Consider the following 24,948-nt stretch of genomic DNA (forward strand, 5'->3'; position numbering starts at 1 on the left):
CGTTCTTGTCCTGCACAGAACCTGCTTGAATACCTTCTGCACTTATCAGAGTCTGGTCTCAAGACCAACTCGGTAAGGAATCACCTTAGTGCAATTAGTGCTTACCATTATCGTGTAGAGGGTAAAGCCATCTCTGGAGAGCCTTTAGTCGTTCGATTCATGAGAGGTTTGCTTTTGTCAAAGCCCCCTGTCAAGCCTCCTGCAGTGTCATGGGATCTCAACGTCGTCCTCACCCAGCTGATGAAACCTCCTTTTGAGCCACTGAATTGATGCCATCTGAAGTACTTGACCTGGAAGGTCATTTTCTTGGTGGCAGTTACTTCAGCTCGTCGAGTCAGTGAGCTTCAAGCCCTGGTAGCCCATGCTCCGTATACTAAATTTCATCATAATAGAGTAGTCCTCCGCACTCACCCTAAGTTCCTGCCAAAGGTGGTGTCGGAGTTCTACCTTAACCAGTCAATCATCTTGCCAACATTCTTTCCCAGATCGCATACCCGCCCTGCTGAACGTCAGTTTCACCATTGGACTGCAAGCGAGCGTTGGCCTTCTATCTGGAGCGGACACAGCCCCACAGACAGTCCGCCCAATTGTTTATTTCTTTCGACCCCAATAGGAAGGGGGTCGCTGTCGGGAAACGCACCATCTCCAATTGGCTAGCAGATTGCATTTCCTTCACTTACGCCCAGGCTGGGCTGGCTCTTGAGGGCCATGTCACGGCTCATAGTTTTAGAGCCATGGCAGTATCAGCGGCCCACTTGAAGTCAGCCACTATTGAAGAGATTTGCAAGGCTGCGACGTGGTCATCTGTCCACACATTCACATCTCATTACTGCCTCCAGCAGGATACCCGACGCGACAGTCGGTTTGGGCAGTCGGTGCTGCAGAATCTGTTTGGGGTTTGAATCCAACTCCACCCTCCAGGACCCGATTTTCTTCTGTTCAGGCTGCACTCTCGGTTAGTTGTTCTTCGTAGGTCAATTTCTGTTATGCCCTCGCCGTTGCGAGGTTCAATTGACCTGGGGTTTTTGTTTTGAGTGAGCCTGTGAGCTAGGGATACCCCAGTCATGAGAACAAGCAGCCTGCTTGTCCTCAGAGAAAGCGAATGCTACATACCTGTAGAAGGTGTTCTCCGAGGACAGCAGGCTGATTGTTCTCACCTACCCTCCCTCCTCCTCTTTGGAGTTATGTTTTTTCCTCATTCCTTTGCTTGTCATTCAACTGAGCGGGAACGGTCACGCACGGGCGGGAAGACGGCTGCGCATGCGCGGTGGGCGTGCCCTGTGTGCGGGATCTCCCACGAAGTTTTTTTCCAGTCGGAGGGGGCTGCCGTGGACGTCAACCCAGTCGTGAGAACAATCAGCCTGCTGTCCTCGGAGAACACCTGCTACAGGTATGTATCATTCGCTTTACAGTGCTTCCTGTGGTGGGGGAAGAGAGCAAGATTATTTTTATTTATTTTATTTTTCTTACATTTGTACCCCGCACTTTCCCACTCATAGCAGGTTCAATGCGGCTTACATATTATATACAGGTACTTATTTGTACCTGGGGCAATGGAGGGTTAAGTGACTTGCCCAGAGTCACAAGGAGCTGCCTGTGCCTGCAGAGGGAATCAAACACAGTTCCCCAGGACCAAAGTCCACCACTACTACTACTGTTTAGCATTTCTATAGCGCTACAAGGCGTACACAGCGCTACACAAACATAGAAGAAAGACAGTCTCTGCTCAAAGAGCTTACAATCTAAAAGAAAAAAAAATAAAGTAATCAAATCAATTAATGTGAATGGGAAGGAAGAGAGGAGGGTAGGTGGAGGTGAGTGGTTACAAGTGGTTACGAGTCAAAAGCAATGTTAAAGAGGTGGGCTTTCAGTCTAGATTTAAAGGTGGCCAAGGATGGGGCAAGACGTAGGGGCTCAGGAAGTTTATTCCAGGCGTAGGGTGCAGCGAGACAGAAGGCGCGAAGTCTGGAGTTGGCAGTAGTGGAGAAGGGAACAGATAAGAAGGATTTATCCATGGAGCGGAGTGCACGGGAAGGGGTGTAGGGAAGGACGAGTGTGGAGAGATATTGGGGAGCAGCAGAGTGAGTACATTTATAGGTTAGTAGAATACCTGTAGAGTATGGTGGCCTGGGACATTTAAGCCTATGACACATTACCATTGCTAGTGGCATGAGGCACATCACAGACTGGTTCTGTTCAACTCAAGATTTCTCTGCTACAATGATAGAAACCAAATTGTCTCATGATATTCATTTCAGTTGTTTGCGCCACATGGCGGGAGGGAGTATCCCACCAGCACTGTGCTATTCCTCTATTTTTTCCAACAGCTAAAGCAGTATGGCAGTGGATCTGTTGTCATCACCACTTCTCTGTGACGGTAACTCCCTGCGTGGCCATCTGAGACAACCCGACCTTTCCTCCAGGGAACCTTTATGCTGTAATTTGAAGACGGCAGCGAATGGGCCTTGTTTACTTGTTACATGTAGTGACTGAAGAGGGTCGGATCAAGTCATTTTCTGATTTGCAAAAAGAATTTTCACTACCCTCAGCAGACATATTTCAATATTACCAACTGAAGCATTATGTTACAAGTCTGCCTTGGGCGGATCTAGCCGAGGATATACAAACAGAACTTGCCACAGCATTTACCCTTGGTGCTCAACAAAAGGTGCCCTTATTGTTTCAATATCGTTCGATTCCCGGCACAGGCAGCTCCTTGTGACTCTGGGCAAGTCACTTAACCCTCCATTGCCTGCCGCATTGAGCCTGCCATGAGTGGGAGAAGCGCGGGGTACAAATATAACTAAAATAAATAAAAATAAATCACCGCCATATTTGAGACACTGCACCTGAACTTAATTTTGCAAGATTAATCAATCTGGACATCTCACTCACCATTACACTTTTCAAAGCACATGTACTATCCTTGCGAGGGATCTTGCTGATGACTTCCCATTGAGAACTTCAGTATGTTTGCTCTGCGATTGTATGTCTCCCCGAGGCAAGCCTTTCACATGATGTTGTCAACGGGTTCTTGTGCGAAATGTGGCAAAGAAGGTGTACTCTGGGCCATATGTTTTGGTCCTGCCTGAGAATTTCAGCCTTTTGGAAAAATCTGCTACATCAAACTTTGCAACCTTGGGCAGCAGGGTGGTATTATTATCCTTTGCTACTTTTTGGACATCCTCATTTGGGCCCCCTGATACCACAGGGTTTCAGAGAATTTGTTTTAAGTGCCATAATTATGGCAAGAAAAAAACAATCTTATCAATGACTTTCTGCACGTGTGCCTATGTGTTATTCCTAATGAGACTGGAGAGACTGGGACTAGATGACATTGCCTCTGCAAAGGGCTTTCGGTTTCAACACAGATGGTCCCCATTCTGGGAGACCCTGTCACCTACCGCAAGAGGTCATTTGTTGAACTTATAGCTAATGGCAGAATGGTTTTGGGCTTTGTGTTGATGTGGACTCAAGGAAGTTGGAGGGAGGGAAGGATTATAATTTTGTTATGTATAATTACATCTGAGATTATTTGCTGGTGTTGCTTGTGATGATGTTTGAATAAAAATGATTTGAAACAAAAAGAATATTAGTGCAAATGGCTGAAAACACAAATATATTAAGGCACGATCGCTTACACCAGCCATATAGCTGGAGTAAATGCTTGCTAGATGTTAGCATGATTGAATTCTACAATTTATATGGAATACGTGCTTTGCCCATTCTCTGCCCAAGCTCTGTCTATCAACAAAATACGCCCCATCAAAATCATGGTGTGTACTTTTCCACCAGGCATTATTCTTTAAGAGGTCATTTATGCAATTAAGTGACTAATATAGTACCCTTTTTACTGTCTCCAGTCCACACCAGTTGGTTATATCCCCAGACCAGCAGGCAGAGAGAGAGAGACATATTTAGTGACATCACCAGTATAAAAGTAGGTGCAGCTTGGAGCTAATATTTCTCTACCTCCAGCTGATGTTGCAGGTTGGACTGCTGCAGCTGTTTTTATTTTTTGTCCTGACCCCCACAGACCAGGCTACAGCTGACATCTTGTTCATTTAGCCCCTTGGGCTGGTGTCTTCTCCCAGAATTGGTCGAGTTGGGGATCTTATAGCCCCCTGGTCTCAGGACCTTTGAGCTGCTGGCACAGGCCCTGCGGGGCTGCTACCAGCCATGATTGGGCCCTTGCCCCCCTTTCTCTCCCCCTTCAGAGCCTCTTGTCAAATAGAAAAAAAAAAAGGCAGAGCTGAGTTTCAGGCTGCCTTTTTGCAACCGATTAAAATTTGTTCAAATTTCTTCCCTCCAACCGATTAAAATTTGTTCAAATTCCATCCCTCCCCCCACCCCCCCAAAAAAACCTAAACAAAGGAGAGAGCTCCTGAGGTAAGCCTGCTTTGCTTTGAGCCATGGCCCCAGGTAGTTTGTGAGGAAATCCCGCAGGCCATCAACCAGGTGAGTGTTAAAGGGAAGTGACTTGTAGCATATGGCCTTCTGGTTCATGCTGCAGCAGGCTCTGTATACCCAAACTATAGAGTGAGGCCATTGGCGGCTTTGACGGCTGGCTCTGGTGGTGTCTCAGAGCAGGCAGCTAGGAATGTAGCTGCTTCCCTGCTCCCCACTGTGATGGGCCTGTTGCTGCCATCTTAAATCTTGACTGAGTGGCTCCCACATAGGCTCAGATCACAAGTGTAACCCTCTTTAGACGGCATGGAGGATAGCTCCATGAGGCCCCCTCATATGGATTGGTCATGTGGGACCCCTGGGGCCTAGGTTGGGACTTTGGGCTCATGCTCGCTATCAGAGCGTGGAGGGGGCAGGGCACCCAGGGATTGTGCAGGAGCGCTGCTGTTATCTTTTCAGTCTCCTAGATTACTTCCTTCCAGTTGTGGCTTGCCAGTGGGAGCTCCTATGAGCTTCCTGTGCTTTCCCCTTGCAGGGGGGAGGGAGATTAAATGGATCCTTTGCCTTTTGGCATGTTTGAACACACTTCAGTTGAACAGCTTTCCACGGAAGACAGTAGGGATTCTCCAGTGGTGTAGTTTTTCCTCCAGAGGAGCTTGTGCTTCTTCTTGATCAGGCCACTGAGGTACTTCAGCTGGCCACAGTGCCCCCCTGCAGAGACTAGAGGGAGGTCACCCTAATTTGGTGGGTTATTGTAGGCCGGCAAAGATATTTCTCCTCCATTGGGCCCTCTCAGAGATGGCCCTTAAGGAGTGGGGGATCCCAGGTTCCGTGTTGTGGGATCCAAAACCATGGGCTGACTTTATCCGCTGCCTGCGAAGATGCGGACCAGCTTCCCTTTCATTAGGATTGTTCCAGTGGAGAGGGGCGTCACCTTCAAGGACCCCCAATGATTGGAAGTTGGAGGAGTTGGTGAAGCAGTGTTTTACCTCTGCCACCCTGGAGGTTCAGGTGGCTATTTGTGGGAGTTATGTGGCCTACGCTCTGCTCCAGTGAGTGAAGCAGCTTCTGCATCCTCAGAGTCATCCCAGCTGGAGTCTGTGTGATGTTTTTGGCAGATTTGCTGTGTGATCTATTTCGCTTTGGCAGTGGGGCTTGCCATTGGCTTTAGCTACGTCGCTGGTTGGCAGATACTGCCTCCAAGGGCCATCTGTGCAGATTGCCTTTAAAGAGTAGTTTGCTGTTTAGGGAGGACCTCAAAAAGCAGGTTAAGGACTTGGGTGAAGCTCATCCTCTGTGTCTTCTGAAGACAAGCCCCAGGGAGCCTCCATGTCCTCAGGAGTCCAGGGTCACTCCCAGGACTGGAACTATTTTTTTGATCTAAGAAGTCTATGCGGGGGGTGCTGCTACAAAAGGGCAAAAAGGCCTGCCCTTTTAGAGGGCGAAGCACCCAGGGATGGTGGAGGATCCTCTGCCCTTGGGGCCACAGCCCAGAAGGGAACTCGGTGGGATTCAGGGAGTTCCTTCCAGGATGGTTCAGATGGGAAGTTGGAATAGTCTTTTTGCCTGTTAGTGGAACCTTCTTACTTTGGACCAGTGGGCACTGGACGTTTATTTGTGAAGGTTGTGTATTAGTTTATGCCCCATTTCCAATGACTTTATTGCATCCCCTGTGATTTCCCCCTGAAGCAAAAGGTGGTAGGACACCCTGACATTCTTTATTTAGCAGGGAGCAGTAGAGGAGGTGCTATTGGAGCAGAGGAGGTAGTGCTAGTCCATCTACTTTGTGGCCCCCTAGAAGGGGACTTCTGACATTAAGGGGGTTAGTTTTGCCTTATGCAGTTCCTGAGCTTTTTTAAAGGAAGAACATACACTGATTGCTTCAGTCCACCAGAGGGAGTTCTGTCCTCTTTTCAGAGGTCTATTTTCACAGGCTGGTTCCCAAGATTCTGCATGTTGGACAGATGCTTTCAGTTCCAGGCCCTTCCATTTGGGCTTACCACAGAGATTTTCTAAGATTATGGTGGTGGTTGCCACGTTCCTCTGCTAGGAGGGGGTGCGGGTGCAACCTTATCTGGATGCTTGGTTGATCCAGGACAGTTTGGAAGAGGGTTCTCAGGTGGCGATGTCTCAAGTAATCAGGCTCTTGGAAAGCATGGGTTGGGTGGTCATCTATACAAAGAGCAACACTGAACTGACAAAGGAACTTGAATACCTAGGAGACTGCTTCCTTACCCAGCTCAGATGTGTCTACTTGATTCCGGAGAGTCACCAAACTACAGCCGTGGAAGAGTAAGATTTGTCCCCAAGCTGCCCCCAGAACATGGGATTGCCTTCAACTGCTGTGGTTGATGGCAGCCACTCAGGAGGTGGTCCCATGGACATGGGCCCTGCAGAGGGCGTTGTTGGCCAGTTGAGTCTCAAGTCTCAGGATTTCGAAGTTCATCTCCTGTTCTTGCCCGCTGAAGCAAGAACTAAGCTGGTGGGATCACTCAGCTTACCTACTCAAAGGAGTTTCCTTAGCTGTCCCAGAGTGGACAGTGGTCTCCACAGTTGCAAGCCTCAGAGGCTAGAGGGTCCATTGTCAGACCAGTATGTTATAGGGCATTTGGTTGGTAGAAGAGGCCTGGGCCATCAACTGCCTGGAGGCCAGGGCAGTTTGCCTGGCACTGTAGGGCTTGTTTCCCATTCTTTGAGGGAAGGTGGCCCAGGTGTTCTCAGACAACGTAACCCTGGTCACTTATGTCAACGAACAGGGCAGGACCAGGAGCCAGGCATTGGTGCTGGAGATTCAGTGTCTCTGCAGTTGGACAGAGATCCACCTCTCCGCACTTTCAGTGATGCACATTGCTGGGGTGGATGATGTTGAAGTGGACTTCCTCAGCTGTCACAATCTGGACCTGGGGAAATGAACCCTAAGCAATTTAGCATTTCAGCTCATTGTGGATTGCTAGGGGAGGACGAAGTTCAATCTGATGGCCTCTCTGGACAATATAAAGTGTGTCCATTTTTTTAGTTGCAGGACTGTGGAGAGCTTGACTGGAATTGATGTGCTGGCTCAGTCCTGGCCTCCCCGGGCGCTAGTGTTTCCCCCTGGATGTTGTTGGGTTGAGTCTTATATAGGATTATACAGCACCCTTTTCTAGTCATTAATGTGGTGCCCAATTGATTGCAGAGCCTGTGGTATTCAGATCTAGTCCAGAGGACACACTACCTCTCCTAAGGGGTCAGGGTCTGTTCCACCAGGGTTCAGCCATCATAGAAAATCCAGATCCTTTCTGGCTTATGGCCTGGCTCTTGAGAGGTGGCACTTGAGGCACAAAAGGTACCTGATGCCGGTCATAGCCATCCTCTTATGGACTAGGAAAGCATCCACATCTTTGGCTTATGTCCGAGTGTGGAAGAGATTTGAATGTTGGTGTGGTTACAGGTATTTCTGTCCATGGAGAGCTGATATTTTTGCAGTTCTTTCTTTCCTCTAAGATGGCTTTGTTTTCAGGTTGCCACACTAGCATGTTATCGGGGTCCCCTGGGGGGGGGGGGAGGGAGGAATTTGGTGGCCCTTCCTGATGGGGTCCAGTTTTTGCCAAGGGGGGGGGGGGTTGAGGGGTGTTAAATGTCTTCATCCATTTCTATGGCCAGTCCTCCCCTTGTGGGACCTTCCTCTGGTTCTGAAGGCTTTGGCAGGAGTTCCATTTGATTCTCTGTGGCTGTCATTCCTAAAAGAATTTTGCTTAAAAATGACCGCGCTTAGTTGCAATCTGCTCTGGCTGCTGGATTTCGGAGTTACAGGCTGTTTTCTGCTGGTATCCCTATTTGTCCTTTTCTGCTGATGCTGTGTCTTTTATGTATGGTGGCATCCTTTTTTCCAAAGGTTATGTCTTCTTTTTAACTGAACCAGATAGTTTTGCTGGCATTCCCATGTGAGTCTGGGGAAACTGGATGCTCGCATGGATTTGATGCAGTTTCTGGTGGTGGCTTGAGTTAATAGATCAGACTTTATCTTCTTTCTGTTTCATGGGCCACATAAACGGGAAGCTGCTTCTAAAGGGTCAATTGTAGGTTGGATCAAGCAGCCTTTGAGGCTGCCTGCATTTGATGAACAAGGCAGTACCTATGGCCTCAGGATCCATTTTATTAGGGCCAAGGTCTGGGCTGTTTCCACAGAGAACATTTGTTGAGCGGCATCGTGGTCCTTTCTTCATTCCTAAGTTAGATCCGTGGGCTAGAGATGACAGCGCCTTGTCTTCTGCCTGGATGCATGAGCTTTTGTACATCACATTGGTATGGACTGGTCTAGCTGGATGATGAGGAAGGTGAAATTTATTCTTGTCTGTTAATTTCCTTTCCTTGAGTCCTGCTAGACCAATCCACCATCCTGCCTGGAAGTCTTGGGGCAGAGATTACAGAGCAATCAGAAAAGAAAAAGTGAAGGCAATGACAGATGTCTTTATATCAGTTTAATCTTCTTAATGTTACTGTCTAAGCTTTGGACATTATTGTGCAGAAGTAAAAAGCAGGAACCATGAAGTAAGTCTTAAAATCTAGACAATGTGTTTGTAGGAAAGTTAGAAAATGGCAAAGTCCTTTGTCAGTCCTCCAGACTGGTCCAGATGGTGATGCTTGGGTTATGCATGCCTACTAGCAGATGGAGACTGAGAATTCCCGAGTTTGAGACTTGTATAATAGCTCTGTGCAGTTGCCAGGTCGCTAATATTTTTCTCGGTCTCCAGAAGATGGTGGACATTCAGCCTGTGCAGTTTGTCTCAGTCTGGTAGGTCTGAGGGGGGAAACGTTCATGGGATACCTTTTGCAGTTCTTATTCTTTTGGGATTTTGTTCCTTAACTTAGGTGCAGATGATCAGAAGCCTAGAGCTGTTTCAAACAGCACTCTAAAATTAGCACCAGAACAGCGTGGGGCGTTAACACCCCTATGCAGAGCTAATAGCGTGCAAATTTAGGTAGGGGTACTTCTGCTGGAGGTTTGTGCTTAGGCATGTGCTCAAGACACAATCAGTAGACAGGTCCGGGTGGTCAAAAAAGCCCGGATCTGTCAAATAGCAAAAGAGGATTGACAGGTCCGGGATTTTTTTCACGAACCTGTCCAAACCTAAGCCCCCCGCCAACACTAAAAAGACCTGGTGGTCCAGTGGGACCTCTAGCCCTCCAAACTCACAACCCCCCCCCCCCCCCGGCAGCTTACCTCTTAGAGGAAGGAAGGACTACTAGCACTCCCTTCCTCCTCTGCAAGTGCCTCCTTAAAATGGCAGCACCCTGCCCAGTGCATCCTGGGATGCACTGGGCGGAGTTTAACCATTTATGAAAGTTAAGCCCTGCTGTGTGCATCTTAGGGTGCATTGGGCAGGGAGCTGCCATTTTGAGGAGGTACCCGCAGAGGAGGGGAGGGAGTGCTACTCCTGCCCTCCTTCAACTTCAAGGTAGGCCACAGGGGGAAGGGAGGGTGTACAGAGTGCTAGCAGTCCCACTGGATCACCAGTTTTGTTGGGGGTAGGGGCTGGAGGTCCCACTAGATCACCAGGTCTTCTTAGTGTTTGAGGGTGGGAGCGGGATTAGGTTAGACAGGTCCGGGAGAAAATCCTGGCTCTGTCAAACCTCTTCTACTGTCTGACAGGTTCGGGCTTTTATTTATTTATTTATTTTTTTTTACATCCCAGACCTGTCAAACAACTTCTGCTGGAGGATTGTTCCACTGGACCTCCAGGCTTTGTGTTTGGGGAAGGGGGGGGGGCTTAGGTTTGACAGGTCCGGGAGAAAATCCCGGACCTGTTAAACCTCTTCTGTTGGTCTCCCCCATTCCTCCAAACCCTAACGCCCTTGTTTGGCACGCTGCCCGCTGATCATAAGGGAGGAATGCTGGAGATCCTCGTTTGAATGCATTTGCATTCAGTTAGCGGTCAAAGCTGGCGAGCTTGTTGTTTCACTTGCTCGCCGGCTCAGATCCTGGGGTGCAGGCAAACGTGAGCTCTAGTCCAGCTCTAATGGCTAGCTCCCACATTTACTTCTGATCGTTGGGGTCTCAGAGAACAGGCTTTTTTTTTTTTTTTAATCATTGATCCTGCAGGTCATGGGATGCTGGTCTAGGGAGGCCATTTTACCCCAAGGGTGTTGCGTGCGGGCAGCTGGGTCCCTCCCCCCTCAGTCTCTCCTAGGAGGACCATTGTGCCTCTGCTCCAGTGATTGTCACGGAAGCTTTGAATGCCTTTTTTTTTTTAATTTCAGGCAACAGCACCAGCAAAGCAAAAAAAAAACCCCAAACAAAACCCAGAACCAAGGCAGAACTTACTGATATTGTCCTTTTGTCCTGGACAGATGCTAGGTGTTTGGTCCAGCTGTGTTTTCGGCCCTCCGCAGATCCCCTTGCAGCTTCATGGATGAGCTCGCTTTCCTTGGTTCCAAAAAAGGAGGGTTCCTTCGGCACAAAGGGTTTCTGACCTCCCTGGATCTCACGGAAGCCTACTTTCACATTCCTATTTTGAAGGCTCTTCAGCGAATCCTATATTTTGCTGTCTTAGGGCAGTACTTTCAATTTTGCACTCTTCCATTCGGTTTGGCCACTGCTTCTTGAATGTTCTCCAAAGTAATGGTAGTCATGGCAGCGGACTTGAATAAGGAAGGCATTCTTGTGCATTCCTTCCTCGACAGCTGGTTAAGTCGAATAAACTCTTTTCAACAGAGTGAGAGTCACCTCTAGGGTCTTGAGTTTCCTTCAGCACTTTGGTTGGGTGGCTTGACTCTGTCAACCTGCAACAGGGCACACGCGTTTAGAGCCTCCTTAATGGATGTTGGTGACAAGGGCTCAGGGGCTCATTGTTTGGATCAGGTAGTACAGGGGTGCTGGTCTTCCAAGAAGGCCTTCCAGTCGATCAACAGTGAGAATCCACTGAAATAGACGAGGTGAATCATCCGAGGCATTGGAAGCATTTCAGTGGATTCTCACAGGCAAGACAGTGAGGGTTCTTTCAGGCATTGCAACAGCAGTGACTTATGTGAATCAGCAGGGCAGCACAAAGAGTGTAGAAGTAGCAATGGGGGCCTCCATGCTTCTGGCCTGGACAGAGGTCCATCTCTTGGATCTCTCAGCAGTGCATGTAGCAGGTGTGGAAAATGTTGTTTTCCTCTGAAAAAGTGATTTTGTGGACGGTGCTTTCCTTTCTTCCAAAGGCGGTGGTTTCTTTTCATGTGAATCAATCTATGTCCTTGCCAGTTCTAGGAGATTCCGAAGGGGATTAGGAACAGCGATGGCTAGTGTGTCTCAATGTCAAGAGGGTTTTGTTAGCTTCCCTGAAGAAAATAGAGGAGCTTTGCTGTTCACATCATTTGTTCTGTTTGGAGGTCAGAAAAGGGAGCTGTGGCTTCTAAAGTGACCATAGCTCGTTGGCTTAAGGAAGCCATCACATCGACCTATCTTCTTAAAGGGGAGCCAGTGCCTGTAGCAGTTTAGGTTCTTTCCACAAGGGGCTTTGCGACCTCATGGGCTGAAAGTGGTCTGATGTTGCTGCAGGTTATCTGTAGAGTGGCAGTCTGGTCTTCTTTGCATACTTTCACAAGACATATTGGATTGATGTACAAGCAAAATAGGATTTGGCCTTTGGCACGAGTGTGTTGACTCTTGGGGTCCTGCCCTTGATTTGTACTGCTTTGGTACTTCTCAAGTTTCTGGAGGGCTGGCAAGGAAAGAGAAATTAGATCTTACTTGCTAATTTTCTTTCCTTTAGGCTCTCCAGATGGGTCTAGATCCCACCTTTTCGTGATTCTAGTTGGGGAGTGTAGAAATCGAAGGGTGCTTATTATGAGGTTCATCTGTGAAGTTCAGCTGAACATTCTATATATAGTTTGTTCAAGTTGTTCAGGATTCTTAGGACTGGTTGCTGTGGTTGTTTAACACCCCCCCCCCCCCAATCTATGAACAAAGACTTGTGCACAAAGTATGATACAACCTGGTGAAGGAGTTGGTGTGATGTGTCGAGAGAACAACTGTGGGGGAGTTAGCATTCTTTGCTTTGAGACTCCAGTACTGGTTGCCTGGCCACTGTGCACAGAGCTATTATATAAGTCTCAAACTTAGGTGTTCTCAGTCTGCATCTGCTGGTAGGCATATGTCAGCATCTGGTCTGGAGGGCCTAAAGGAAAGAAAGTTAGCAGGTAAGATTTAATTTCTCCTTTCATCCAGTCTTTTCTTCATTCTGCCATTTCTCTCTTGAGATCTGAGTAACATTTAAACTTGGCTTCTTCTGCAGTACACTTGTAGTTCAAGTTTTTACACAAATGTCAGTTTCTTATTGTAAAGATTTTAATAGGCTTCTTTACAAGATGCAGTAGTTCTTAGTGGCAGCACATTTATTTATTTGAAGTTTCTATCCAGCTTACTCCTAAGTGGCTCACAATTAAAATACAATAAATACAAACATTCATACTTGGTAAACATCTTCCTTTCTATAACCAAACAGCCTTATACGTTAGAGAAAGTTTATACAAATAAATAAGTCTTTAATGCCTTCTTAAATTGCAGAAAAGTTGGGCTAAACCATAAATATCCTGGATGCTGATTCCAAAGCAGCAGTCCTGCTACTGAAAATGTAGCTGCTTTAGTTTCTGCATAATGAACATCCCCTAAAGATGTTATTGAAAGTTGCCTTGTACTAGCAGATCTTGGATGTATTTCAGGTGTATGTAAGTACAAAAGTAATGCCATACTGGGAAAAGACCAAGGAATGGCCGCTGTCGTAGACAGGATGCTGGGCTCGATGGACCCTTGGTCTTTTCCCAGTATGGCATTACTTATGTACTTACATACACCTGAAAGACATCCAAGATCTGCTAGTACAAGGCAACTTTCAATAACATCTTTAGGGGGATGTTCATTATGCAGAAACTAAAGCAGCTACATTTTCAGTAGCAGGACTGCTGCTTTGGAATCAGCATCCAGGATATTTATGGTTTAGCCCAACTTTTCTGCAATTTAAGAAGGCATTAAAGGCTTATTTATTTGTATAAACTTTCTCTAACGTATAAGGCTGTTTGGTTATAGAAAGGAAGATGTTTACCAAGTATGAATGTTTGTATTTATTGTACCTTCACAACTTGTGGCAAATATAAGGGCACAGAAAGACAGATGGTTTGACTGAATTCTGTACCACATTGCTAGCCAGTGCAACTGTTTTAACCCATAAGATATATTTTCAAGTCTACCACATCCCAAAATTAGCTAAGCAGCAGAATTTTGAATCACCTGCAAAGCCTTGCAACATGTTTTGCAGTGCCTAAATACAAGGCATTGCAATCATCCACTTTTGTCAAAATCAATGTCTGTCCCACCATATGAAAATGATAGGCACTCAATATGGCATCTCCCTGAAGAAAAGGAGATGTGTTCAGTAGATACAACCATAAGAACATAGGACCTCAAAGGGGCTGCAGAAGATCCGAGTATGGAAATGTAATGAAGATAAGGAATGAAGGACTTGATCCACTGCTCCTTCTTTGATGGATCAAAAGTATTTCTTCCTTGGTGCAGAATTGTATCATCTCACAGAAACTAGCAATGTCCACAGCTTAATTTCATTGCTGTTGCTGCTAAATGGTCAACTTTTCTCAATAGTGTTTTTGCACTGAGTGCCAGATTCTTGACTTTTACAATTTCTACCTCATGGCCTCTGACTGCTTAGTCGTATGTCTCTGTAGCATTGTTGATGCTGTCATTTGGACCTTTGACATGTGTTGTTGCTTTGTACCTTTGAAACTGACTTTGCATACTCAGCTTGATGTTAACATGTATGGCATTCTTGTTCTTTTCCTCTCGTTTTTTGATTTCTGTTTTTGTTTCTTGCGTCCGGTTTTAGTTCCTGAAACTAAAGAAGTGGTGAGCCACAAGTACAAGACACCAATGGTAAGTACAAGCTAATGTCCCATGCTCTGCTCTCCCACCAGGGATTAGTTTCCATGTTTTTCCCTGTGAGGATGCTCCTCCATAGTACAGCTCCCTGCTAAGGAGTCCCCTTCAAACTTTGCTTCTATTATGTAGCTTCCCACTATTCTAGAACCTGTGGGATAGTTTTATCCATCAACCAGCAGGTGGAAAGAGAGAAAACTGAGCTCAGATATATATCTCTTTTGGCATCCAGTCCAGCTGCTCAATATTTTCTATCTCCAGCAGATGGAATGACACACTTTTTTCAGCTTCTGGTTCTGAGTGCTTTTCATCCTGGTCCAGTTGGTCAACTGGTCACCAGTTGAGCTTTGCGGGTGGCTTGAGTCTGCGGAGTCATATCTGGAGGTCTTCAGATCCCTGTCTCTGGTGGTCTGCAAAATATACTTCTCTCCCTTTATCTGTTCTGTTTCCTTTAGAGCTCTCCTTTTCCAGCACAACAACTTCTTAGAAAAAGAAGAAGAGGTTTACTGGAGAGTGTGGGACAGAGTATCAATTCTGATTCTTTCTCATTTGGGGACTGTGAGCTTGGGGGAGACCAGCTGGCAGTGGTAACTTCAACTAAAGTTTGACTTGGAATTGCTTGGAGGGCTACAAGTTCTTGGTGTAGGGGAGGGATCCTGACTCACTGCTCGAGACTGTGTTGTGCTGTGCTTGTGCCAGTCAGGGGAATGTTGACTCCCACATTGGCAGTTAAGTGGTTTTCCCACGATGGAACCCAACGGCAGATGTTGGGCATTGCAGTGCATGCAAGCTGAGAATTCCATGGGATGTGAGGGAAATGGCAGCAGCACATCTTTGGATTTGGCGCAGAATCCGTATATACTGGGGACTTCATGCTCTCTGGCAGAGCTGGTGCGCAGTTTGATGCAGGAGAGCTTGGGAATGGGCGCCATTTTGTCAAGGTGGACTGGCAGCGAGGAACAGCCTCTGTCTGATAATGCACGAAGCATAGCCTCTATTTTACAACCTCGGGGCCCAACAGAGTATTCAGCTGCATCGAGGTGTTTGTTTTCTCCGTAGTTTATATTGCTCTTAACACAAGGCCTATTTATTGAAGCAGGGACAGACAGAGTTGCTGCTAGGTGCTTCGGTTTCTCACCCTCTGCCCTTCTAGCCCTGAGAGATCTCATTTGGCCTCATCTGTCCACTCCTGGAGATATATCTCTGCTTTTCCCTCTTTATCTGATGTGGCCTTGGTTTAATCAGAGGAGTCATCATTGAAGAAGCCATTACAAGAGGGAGAGCTTCCTCCTGAGGAGGGGGGAATGAACCAAAAGTGCTGAGGTTGTTTCATAAAGAGGAGCTTGGTACTCTTATTTCTGAGGCACTGGTGGTGCTTTCCATTGAGGAGCTGCCTGCTTTGGCATGAGGAGTTCCATCTTCATTGATCATGAGTGGGCTTAGAGATCCCTTCTAAGGCCTTCTCAATGCATCCAGACATTCAAGACCTGATTACAGCAGAATGGGTCTCACTGGATGCGGGGCTGAGAGTGGGAAGAGCCCTCTACCCATTGGTTCAGAAGGAGAAGAGAAATTGCACCTTGTCACGTCCCTGGTTACTGCCAGTGGAAGGGAGCATTGCCCTAAAAGATCTACAGGATAGGAAGCTAGAAGGCTCGCTGAAACAAGCCTTGATGTGGCCTTTTTGGGCCTTCAAGCAACAGTGTACAGCTCGTTCATGGCTAAAGCATGCCTGAAGTGGCATCAGCAGTCTGTGTCACAAGATGGGCGTCATTACACCCAGCTGGAAGCATGTTTGGCCTACTTGGCGGATGCTATTTATGACATGTTATGGATTACAGCGCACAGTATGTCTTTGGCTGTCACAGAACATCAGTATTTCTGGTTGCAGCATTCGGCAGTGAATGCAGCGTCAATCATATCTAGTTTAACTGCCCTTTCTGGGCATGTGGTTATTTGATTTCAGTAACTTGGTGAAAGAACTGGGGTAAGCTAAGCCACAGCAGTTGCCAGAAGATAAGCCGAAAGCCTCTGGTTGTCTGTCTTCAGGGGGCTGCTCATTTCAAGACAAGAGACAGCTGGCCTGGTTGTCAGCAATATGGTCAGAATTTCCCGCTTTTGGGCATGCCAGTCTTACTTTCGTGTGGACAGGAAGTTCTTCTGTCAGTCAGCTAGAGCGCCTAATGCCTCCTGAGCTTGGCAGTGATGCGGGGCTGGTCCACCCTTCTTTTTCTCCAGTGGGAGGATGTCTTCAGGAGTTTCGGGAGGAGTGAGCCAAAATCATGTCAGGCCAGTGGGTTCTGGATATTCTTACAGAAGGGTTACAAGTTCTCTCGCCCAGTTGCTCTTATCACAGTCTCCTTGTTGAAAGGGAAATAAGGCGGTCAAGGTTCAGGCCACCATAGATTCTTTGCTGGTGCTGTGGGCCACTGTTCCAGATATCCAGGCTGAACAGGCACAAGGCAGATACTTTGGGGCTCATTTTCAAAGCACTTAGCCTATGGAACTTTGGAAGGCTAAGTGCTTTGAAAATATGCCTCTCTGTCTACTTCATTGTCCTGAAGAAGTAAGGCACCTTTCATCAAGTCTTTGATCTCAAAGGTCTAAACCACTGCCTCTGAGTGTCTCACTTTCACATGGAAACACTAAAAAGCAGTCATTGCATCAGTTCAAGTGGGAGAATTTTTCTCCACCCTCGATCTCAAGAGGCATACTTGCATATACTCATATGGGCGGTGCTGGACTGTCAGTTCCAGTTCAGGGCTTTGCCCTTCTGTCTCTTCACGGCTCCTAGAATGTTTACCAAGATGATGCGGTGGTGGTGGTGGCGGTGGCAGCGGCAGCCTTCCTTCAGTGCCAGGGAATCGGAGTTGTGTGTCCCCCCTATCTTGATGACTGGCTCACTCATGTGTCATCCCGTTTGGGCAGTGCAGTGGCGACGGACAAAGTTGTCTGTTTTCTGCAGTCATTGGGTTGGGTGATCAATTTTGAGAAGAGCAGACTAACTCCATAACAGGTGTTGCAGTATCTGGACGTTCTATTCGACACAGCAAGGGAGAGGACCTTCCTCATGGAACACAAGAGTTCAAAGATTTATCTTCACCTCAGTAAAGGCAGGCCCAGGGTCTGGGACTACATCCAGGTTCTGAGGTCAGTGACAGCAGCAATGGAAGAGGTGCCATGGGCAAGGGCTCATATACAACCTTTAGAGGAGTTTCTTCTCAGCCGTTGGTCTCCGGTGTCAAAGAAGTATGACGTCATCTTCCTTGAATGCTGGTTGCCAGACGGAGTATGCCATCGTAGTTGTCACCCAGGAATTTGATCGTGGGAGCTCCTTTTCTGAGGTGGTGACACATCTACTGTATGTCTTCCCTCTTTGGCCACATGTCGAAAAGGATCGCATTGCACCAGGGTCAAATAATTCTCGTAGCCCCGGATTGGCTGCAGAGGTCAGGACCTGATTCAACAGCTGGATGGGGATCCTCTCTTGTCTTCTACAGGTGCACGGCCTATAGAAACAATGTCTGATGCTCCTGGAGGATGCATGCCCCTTTGGTCTTATGGCTTGGCCATTGAAAGGGCTCAGTTGAGATGAACGGTTATTCTGATTTGGTTACTGCTACCTTGCTTCCTTGCTTCAGACTTGAAAACACACTGCATCCATTGCATATGTGAAGGTGTAGAGGACGTTCGAGGTGTTCTGAGTGCAGACTTTCTACCTTCTCTGCTCAAATCGCACACATCCTAGCATTTCTCCAGGCATGTCTTCAGAAAGGATTGGCGTTGGGTTCTCTAAAAGTTCAGGTAGCAGCTTTGGCCTGTTTCAGGCACCAGCTACAGAAAACGGCTGTTGCAGCTTGCCCAGGTATTGTTTGATCCTTGCAGGGAGCAGGCCACTTACGGTCTCCCTTTCGTATGCCATGTCCAGAGTGGAACCTTAATTTAGTCCTTCAGGCTCTTCATAAGCATCCTTTTGAGACTCTCCGGATTGTCTCCCTGAAAGATTCTATGCTAAAGACACAGCGTTCTTGGTGGCTGTTGCATTGGCATGTAGGGTTAGTGTAAGGTTAGCGAGTTGTTGTGTTTATTCTGAGTTTATCCTGACTGCTTGTCTTTGTAAATACTGAGGAGCTGGAGTGATGCCAAGAGAAATACATCTCATCTCAGTTTTCAGTTCTCTATCTCCAACCTGCTGATTGATAGACACAACTATCCCACAGGTTCTGGAATAGTGGGAATGACTAATGGAAAGAAAATTATCAGGTAAGATCTAATTTCTTCTTCTAGTAGGTTACATCCCCCTCCCACCCTCAGTAATTTTTTGCAGGGGACCTTCCTCTAAACAATGTTTTTGTCTGTGAGGAGATCTACCCTTACATTTGTCCATTATAGGTTTATCTCCAATTTCATCTTCACATAAATCTGTAATTCCTTGCCTCCTGCTTTCCTCCTCCCCTGCAAGTGTGACTATGAAGTTGGCCCAGAGTCTTCATTTTAATTCCTGTGATGATGTTATCATTCATGCCTTCTGGTAAAGCCCTTCTCCCCCACACAGAGATGTTTTCCTCAAAGAAGTAGGCATAGAATGGTGTGAGTACTTATACTCTGTTCTTGTGGAAAGCTTAAACATCCTGCATTGTGTGCAGCAAGCCTGGTAGAGAGTGCCATGGATATTTGCATTCTGTGTCATAAGCTGACACAAAATTGCCCTGCTCTTGGTTGATTTGTTTACTTGAATGACTAAAGATATCTCTATTTTTTACAACTTTCAGGCCCATGAGATCTGCTACTCTGTGTTGTGTCTTTTCTCTTATGTGGCTGCAATTCGTGGAAAAGAGGCAGAAATGAAGAGTAAACCCCCACGGCCAGTTTCCAGCTGATTTCCTATTAAGGGACCATCTCCCCACTTTTCTCCCACAGACAGTGCTGTAATCCTGCATTGACTCATGGAGATCTCCCGTTTCCTCTCACTGTGCTACTGGAATACCTGTCACTCAGAAGATTATTATTTGTGTTTCTGCCTTGAGCGCTTGACCTGTGTGACCCTGAATTCTGTTTAGACTCCTTCCCAAGACTTCCTAGCTGCAGAGAGTGGTTAGAGCTGGAGTCTACAGGCTTCACTTCAGGTCAGCAAGGATTCTGTGATGGGTCAAGTAGATTCTGGTAGCATCTAGTGTACAAATCGGTCATCCTGAAGAGGATTCATGAGAGTTGATGTTTGTAGTTTTTTAAAATCCTGATTTTGTCTTTTTCTGGTCTGTATCTTTCTTCCTCTGTCTCTTTTTTTTTAATTTTCTGCACTCGGTCACACAAAGCCACATCTCATCAAACAGAAGCTGCTTGAACATTGACAAAGCTTGCAGGAAAACAAGAAAGGAATGAATGTCTAGTAAAATGAACCAGTGCAATTTAAAACTTACTTTGCATTTACAGTTAGCATTGCTTGACGATAAGAGCTCCTAACATGTCAATATTTTTTCCTCTTGGGCAGTGGTGTAGCCAGACATTAATTTTTGGGCGGGGGCCAGCAGGTAATATGGGTGGGCACTAAGCTCCCCCTTCCTCTATCCTCCCTGCTGTTCCCCCCCCCCCCCCCACAAAAAAAAAAAAAAAAGATATATTTTAGCTGGCAGGGATTCCCAAGATTCAGCAGCTGAAGAAATCTGAAGCCTTTCCCCAAGTCAGCTAAAACATGGCAGCACTTTGAACCCTTGATGCTGTTGGAACAAATATGCTCAGTTCATATGAAAACAGCATGCTTTTGATGCTGGCATCAGCGGCAGCACTTTCAGTTGCTCACAGTTGGGCTTTAGCTGACTCGGGGATAGGTTCCAGATGTCTTCAGTTGGCAAGGCTTGTGTGTGTGGTGTGGGGATTGGAGAGGGGGCGGGGGGTTGGTCCTCTAGATCAGTACTTCTCAACCCATACCCAGCCGATCGGGTTTTCAGGATGTCCCAATGAATATTCATGAGAGAAATTTGCATACTAAGGAGGCAGTGCATGCAAATTATCTCATGCATATTTATTGTGGATATTCTGAAAATTTGACTGGCTGGGTATGTCCCGAGGACTGGGTTGATAAAAGTGTTGTCCTAGATTCCTTCCCAGTTTCTCCTATGTAGTATTTTATTTTTTTATAAGTAAACTGAAGGTGGAAATTTAGTCTGATGTCCATTCTTCCCACTGATGACAGCATAGAACTGTTGCCATTCTATTTTTTTCAACTAGATAAAATTGAGTCAATGCACATAAAAGATATATACATACACAGGCAAGCAGATATCAAAATGCAGTTAGACTATTAAATTTATTGACATAACACACATGGAGAGCCAAAGCTATGCAGGCAGGTACATTAATTAACATAAGACACTGCACAGTCATAGTAGAGAAATTTTAGGTTTATGAGAATGGAAGCAAAAGTGAGATGGCATCTGGTTCTTCTGCAATGTGTGTCCCTGTGTTTACCCTCACTTTACATTCTTTGGTGTGAACATTCATAGGTGTGTTCTGATAGCTGCAGCCACTCCTATAATAAGGTAGCATACATCTTTAGCAATCGCATGTGAAAGTAAGGGTAATTCTTGAATTAAACATAAAAGTATCGAGGTGTCTCTATGGCTCCTGTTCCTTTCACCTTGTATATGTATAACCACTAGGCCTTTCAAGCTACTGTCTAGCTGTATTCTGCTAAAGTATGAGTTTAGTGTGTGCATAACATTACATGATATGGAAACAAATGGTTGTATGCAGCTACTGTTTCTTGGGATTGACTCAGAAACAGATCTTATGAGAGTGATTTGTGAGTGGTTGATGGAGCATCAGACTTATTCATGAATAGTTGGTATTTAAGAATGGACTCGGTGAACGGTTGATGTTCATGAGGAAGAACTCGGAGATGGATTTCTTGTTTTAGTTGAGGCAGTGATTTTAGTGAAAATAAAGTTCTAAGTGTAAATATTTGCTGATGCAGAGCTTCTGTGAACTGTTTTTATGCAACATGACAGTGATCTTGCAAAAATATTCATTTATTTTTTTTTTGAGCTGAATCAGAGGCATCCCACCAAGTCTGCTGCATTCAGATTGGGTCAGAGAGAGCTGTAAATATTATGGTGTTATATCTATTTATAGAAAATTGTACAGGTATTTAAATGTGAGAAAGAAATGTGAGAATAAAGTTATCATTCCATCACTTTGGTCTTTGTCTCTTTATGCATCTTAGTTTCTTTTGAAAGTATGTTACTTCATCAGATAATGGCAGACACACAAGTCCCAAGTTAAACTAACTGTAATCTCATCTTTCCCAGCTTCCTAGCATAACTCTAAATTAGGCTTGCATTTCTGAAGTTGGCTGTGAAAACTGTAAGGCTGTTCTGCATGCTGTTTTAGATTATTTAATTTGTAATTTTTCAGCTTGTTTTTTGTATTATCTTTTCATTACTTTTTATTCTTTAATTTTGTTAGAACTACATTTCAAATAAAATCTATAATTGTGATTAATTGTGCAATTAAAGGTATCTTTGGTTTTTTTCCCACTACAGCGCCTTGTCACTTTGGGTAATGGAGGGTTAAATGACTTGTGCAGAGTCATGAGGAACTGCAGTTTGGGAACAAAAATAAATAAATAACATACCTTTAATCACGCAATTAAAAGTTTAATCAAAATGCATCCCTACCCTAAATATACCTGCTTTAAAACAATATTCTGACATGTCTCAACAGGTGGGAGACCAAATCTGTCAAAATGTGTTGCCCACATAACTGCAGTCAGACAGCAAAGCACATACACTCCCTGTTGCCCATTCTTAGCATCTCAATACATAGAGCTTTGAGTAAGGAAAAGCTACTGTCCCTCCTCTTATAGAAGATAGTCTTATACTCCTGATGATTAGCAAACTTGGGCCAACTCTACTGTCTTTGTTGTACTAGTTCTGCAATTTTATTTTAAACACTAGTGGGACCTGGTGCCACGCTGGTAGACCTTGGGCAGTTTTGAAAGCCATTTACCCAAGTAAATCGAACCTGTCTGACAATTGTGCTTTGTGTGGCTAAAGATGCATACTGTTGGCTTGATAAAAGATGCAGTCCTGGTTTGGGTGGAGAGTATCTAGGTCTGCAGAGGAAACCTACAGTTTCATTGCCTATTTTACCCCTGCTCAGCTGCCCACACTAATAGCAGGTGCAAAGTAAGTGAGTTGATTATGTAGAACAGTGTTTTACACATTCACCAAGACATTTATAAAATTGCCTTAGGATTATATCTGCATAATGATAGATGCTGGGAACACATGCTACCTACTTTTATGTGAAATAGGCGTTTGCATTCCTGGGGATTGGAGAATGGAAGGAGCCAGGTGCAGGATTGGCTCTTAAGCATGTATTTTACAAAATACAAAGGAATGGTGGAGAATCACAGTGTTGAACACAATGAAGTGACCACAATCAAAGTCAAAGATGTAACAGGTTGGATCACATGGCTCATTCCACAAGACTTTGGCCCTGCAGAAGCCTTAGATGAAGTGCTAAAGTACCATATCTGCTGCCTGGCCACATGGAGTGGGGTAAAGACCAGTACTGGGAGGTGGTCCAGCAGCAGCATTGATAGAGGTAATTGTGTTATGTGCCATGCTCACCTGCCAGCACTGCTGTCTACTTCAGATCCCCCCCCCCCCCCCCCCCCAAAATAAATACATTTACACCCCTCAGTTCAGCAGCAGGCATGCCTTACCAGTGGACAGCCTTGGGATTTCTGCTAGGTTTTCTCAGTTGTAGCTACACCCCTGGCCCTCAAACCAGCACCTCTTCTATTGAAGTAACTTTAGCATAGGGTCTGTCAGCCCTGAGGCACCCCCTGCACCTGCATGAGATTCCTGTTACTATTGAAACCTGTGCAAGGGTGGGGCAGCGTACCACAGGGTTTGTCAGCATTGTACGGATAGGTCTTATGGTAAAGTTTTTGCTATAGGCCCAGATCAAAACAGTGGCAGCAGTAGTGCTCTGGCGCTTTCAAAATTTGGGCTAACCAGCATCTTGCTCTCTCAACTCCTCCTGGTTTGGCATCTTCTACTTTCTCTGTAACGTCTCCTCAGGCCCTGTTCCCTTGTTGCAGCTTATTCTCTCTGTGCACTGTCTACTTTCCTTGTCCTCACTGTCTGCTCTGCAGTATCCTGCTAAGTTAGCTCTATTCTGTCTCCTTTTTCTGCAGCCCATGTTTTTGGCAATTGTGATGTGGTAAAAGGACAGGGAGAGCTGCTGGCTAGGGCTTCTAGGGAAGCTGTTTATTTTCATTCTTGGTGCCTGTCAGCAGCAGCAGGTGTCAGATGCCTCGCGACTCCAAATGTGGAGCACAGTTGAGGTTTTTGTTGAAACCTGTCATTACTTCCCAGCCTTGTGTTATGTGCCTTCAGAGCTAAACAAGGTCCCGCAAACAAAAATCAAAGACTTTTCCCAGTTGCTTTCACTTCCCTAAAATAGAGGTGGCTGCTTGACTACAGAGCTGTCTGTATGGGATGTGCAAAGCTATTTCTGGCTCATGTCATTGTCTGGAATTCACAGCCATAAGACTCCCTTTCTGAGAAAAGCTTTTTCATTGCAAAGCAACTTTTATATTGTAGACAGTGAGATGAGTCAATGTCATGCCCTTGACACTTGGGTGCTATTTGCTCCATGCTGATGTTTCTAGAAGCTCAACAAGTCTTGAACTTTTTCATTTTCTGAAAACATAAAAGGGCTGATATTAAAAGCAAGACGGCGGTAAATGCTTAAATCTCATGCCACATGTGTTTTCTGTGCTTAAGATTAGGCTGTTTGATTCACTGAAGTGCCAAATTTATCAGTAGGAAACATCAGGGAAGCGCAAGGGCAGAGCTGGCTGTTGCACTAGGGTTTCTCACACAAGCATTTTTAGGCCAGGTTTTTATTAGGAAAAAAGAGTTATATGAGTGAATTTACTAGCTGCTAATGCTGTCTGGTTCCTCCTGCAGTTGTGCTCATGCTTTTTAGCACTGTGCTGACTTTTCCATGACAGCTGTAAATCCTGGAAGTTCACCAGAACTGATTCTGGCCTTTATGCCTGGGATTGATAAAATGAGAAACATCTGAGGCCCTGGAGAAAATCTCCCAGTCCTTATGTCTTGGGAGGAGAATAGCAGGAGAAAGCAGGTATATTTCTTCACAATATATGGAATGGGAAACAGTTTGTCATCATACTGCAAGGGTCACTGTCTGCTACCACCATGACCCCAACAGCAAGCATTAGCAATGGAGACAGAGGATGGGCATCTGTACAGTGAGCTGATGCTAATAGGAGGCACGTGCATTTGAGGGACCCCAGTATTTAGATGGCATTCTTTATAAGTTCTGACAATCTGTGATGTTACAGTGTTATAGCTGCTATGGGAACTCCATTTTCCTAATGCCACCTGCTATGCATGCTCATTTGGACCCTAGTCTTGCTTGTGCCTAAGGAACATCTACTAAGTAATAGGTCTATCATACATCCAGTGCCTGTAGGGAGTGGGAAGTCCAAGGCAACCAATTCAAGCAGTCATGGGAGGGGCGAGGCTAAAAGTGGTCACCTCAGTGGAAATCCCCAGGTCCAGACAGACCTGACTGTCCTGCGTATAGGAACT

At 45.8% G+C, this 24,948-nt stretch overlaps 1 protein-coding gene across 12 annotated transcripts in view; it reads left to right on the forward strand.

Annotated features, from left to right (window-relative positions):
- Positions 1-21,509, forward strand: part of MADD (MAP kinase activating death domain) — a 204,171-nt gene extending 182,662 nt beyond the window's left edge. For all 12 annotated transcript variants that reach the window (XM_030200906.1, XM_030200911.1, XM_030200907.1 and 9 more), the window contains 2 exons: positions 14,268-14,314; positions 19,090-21,509. In XM_030200906.1, coding sequence (XP_030056766.1) covers positions 14,268-14,314; positions 19,090-19,197 — 155 coding nt within the window. In that variant the 3' untranslated portion in view covers positions 19,198-21,509. The remainder of the gene's footprint in view (positions 1-14,267; positions 14,315-19,089) is intronic.
- Positions 21,510-24,948: the final 3,439 nt, after the last annotated feature.

This window comes from Microcaecilia unicolor, chromosome 4 (assembly GCF_901765095.1).
Source record: "Microcaecilia unicolor chromosome 4, aMicUni1.1, whole genome shotgun sequence".
Lineage (NCBI taxonomy): Eukaryota > Metazoa > Chordata > Amphibia > Gymnophiona > Siphonopidae > Microcaecilia > Microcaecilia unicolor.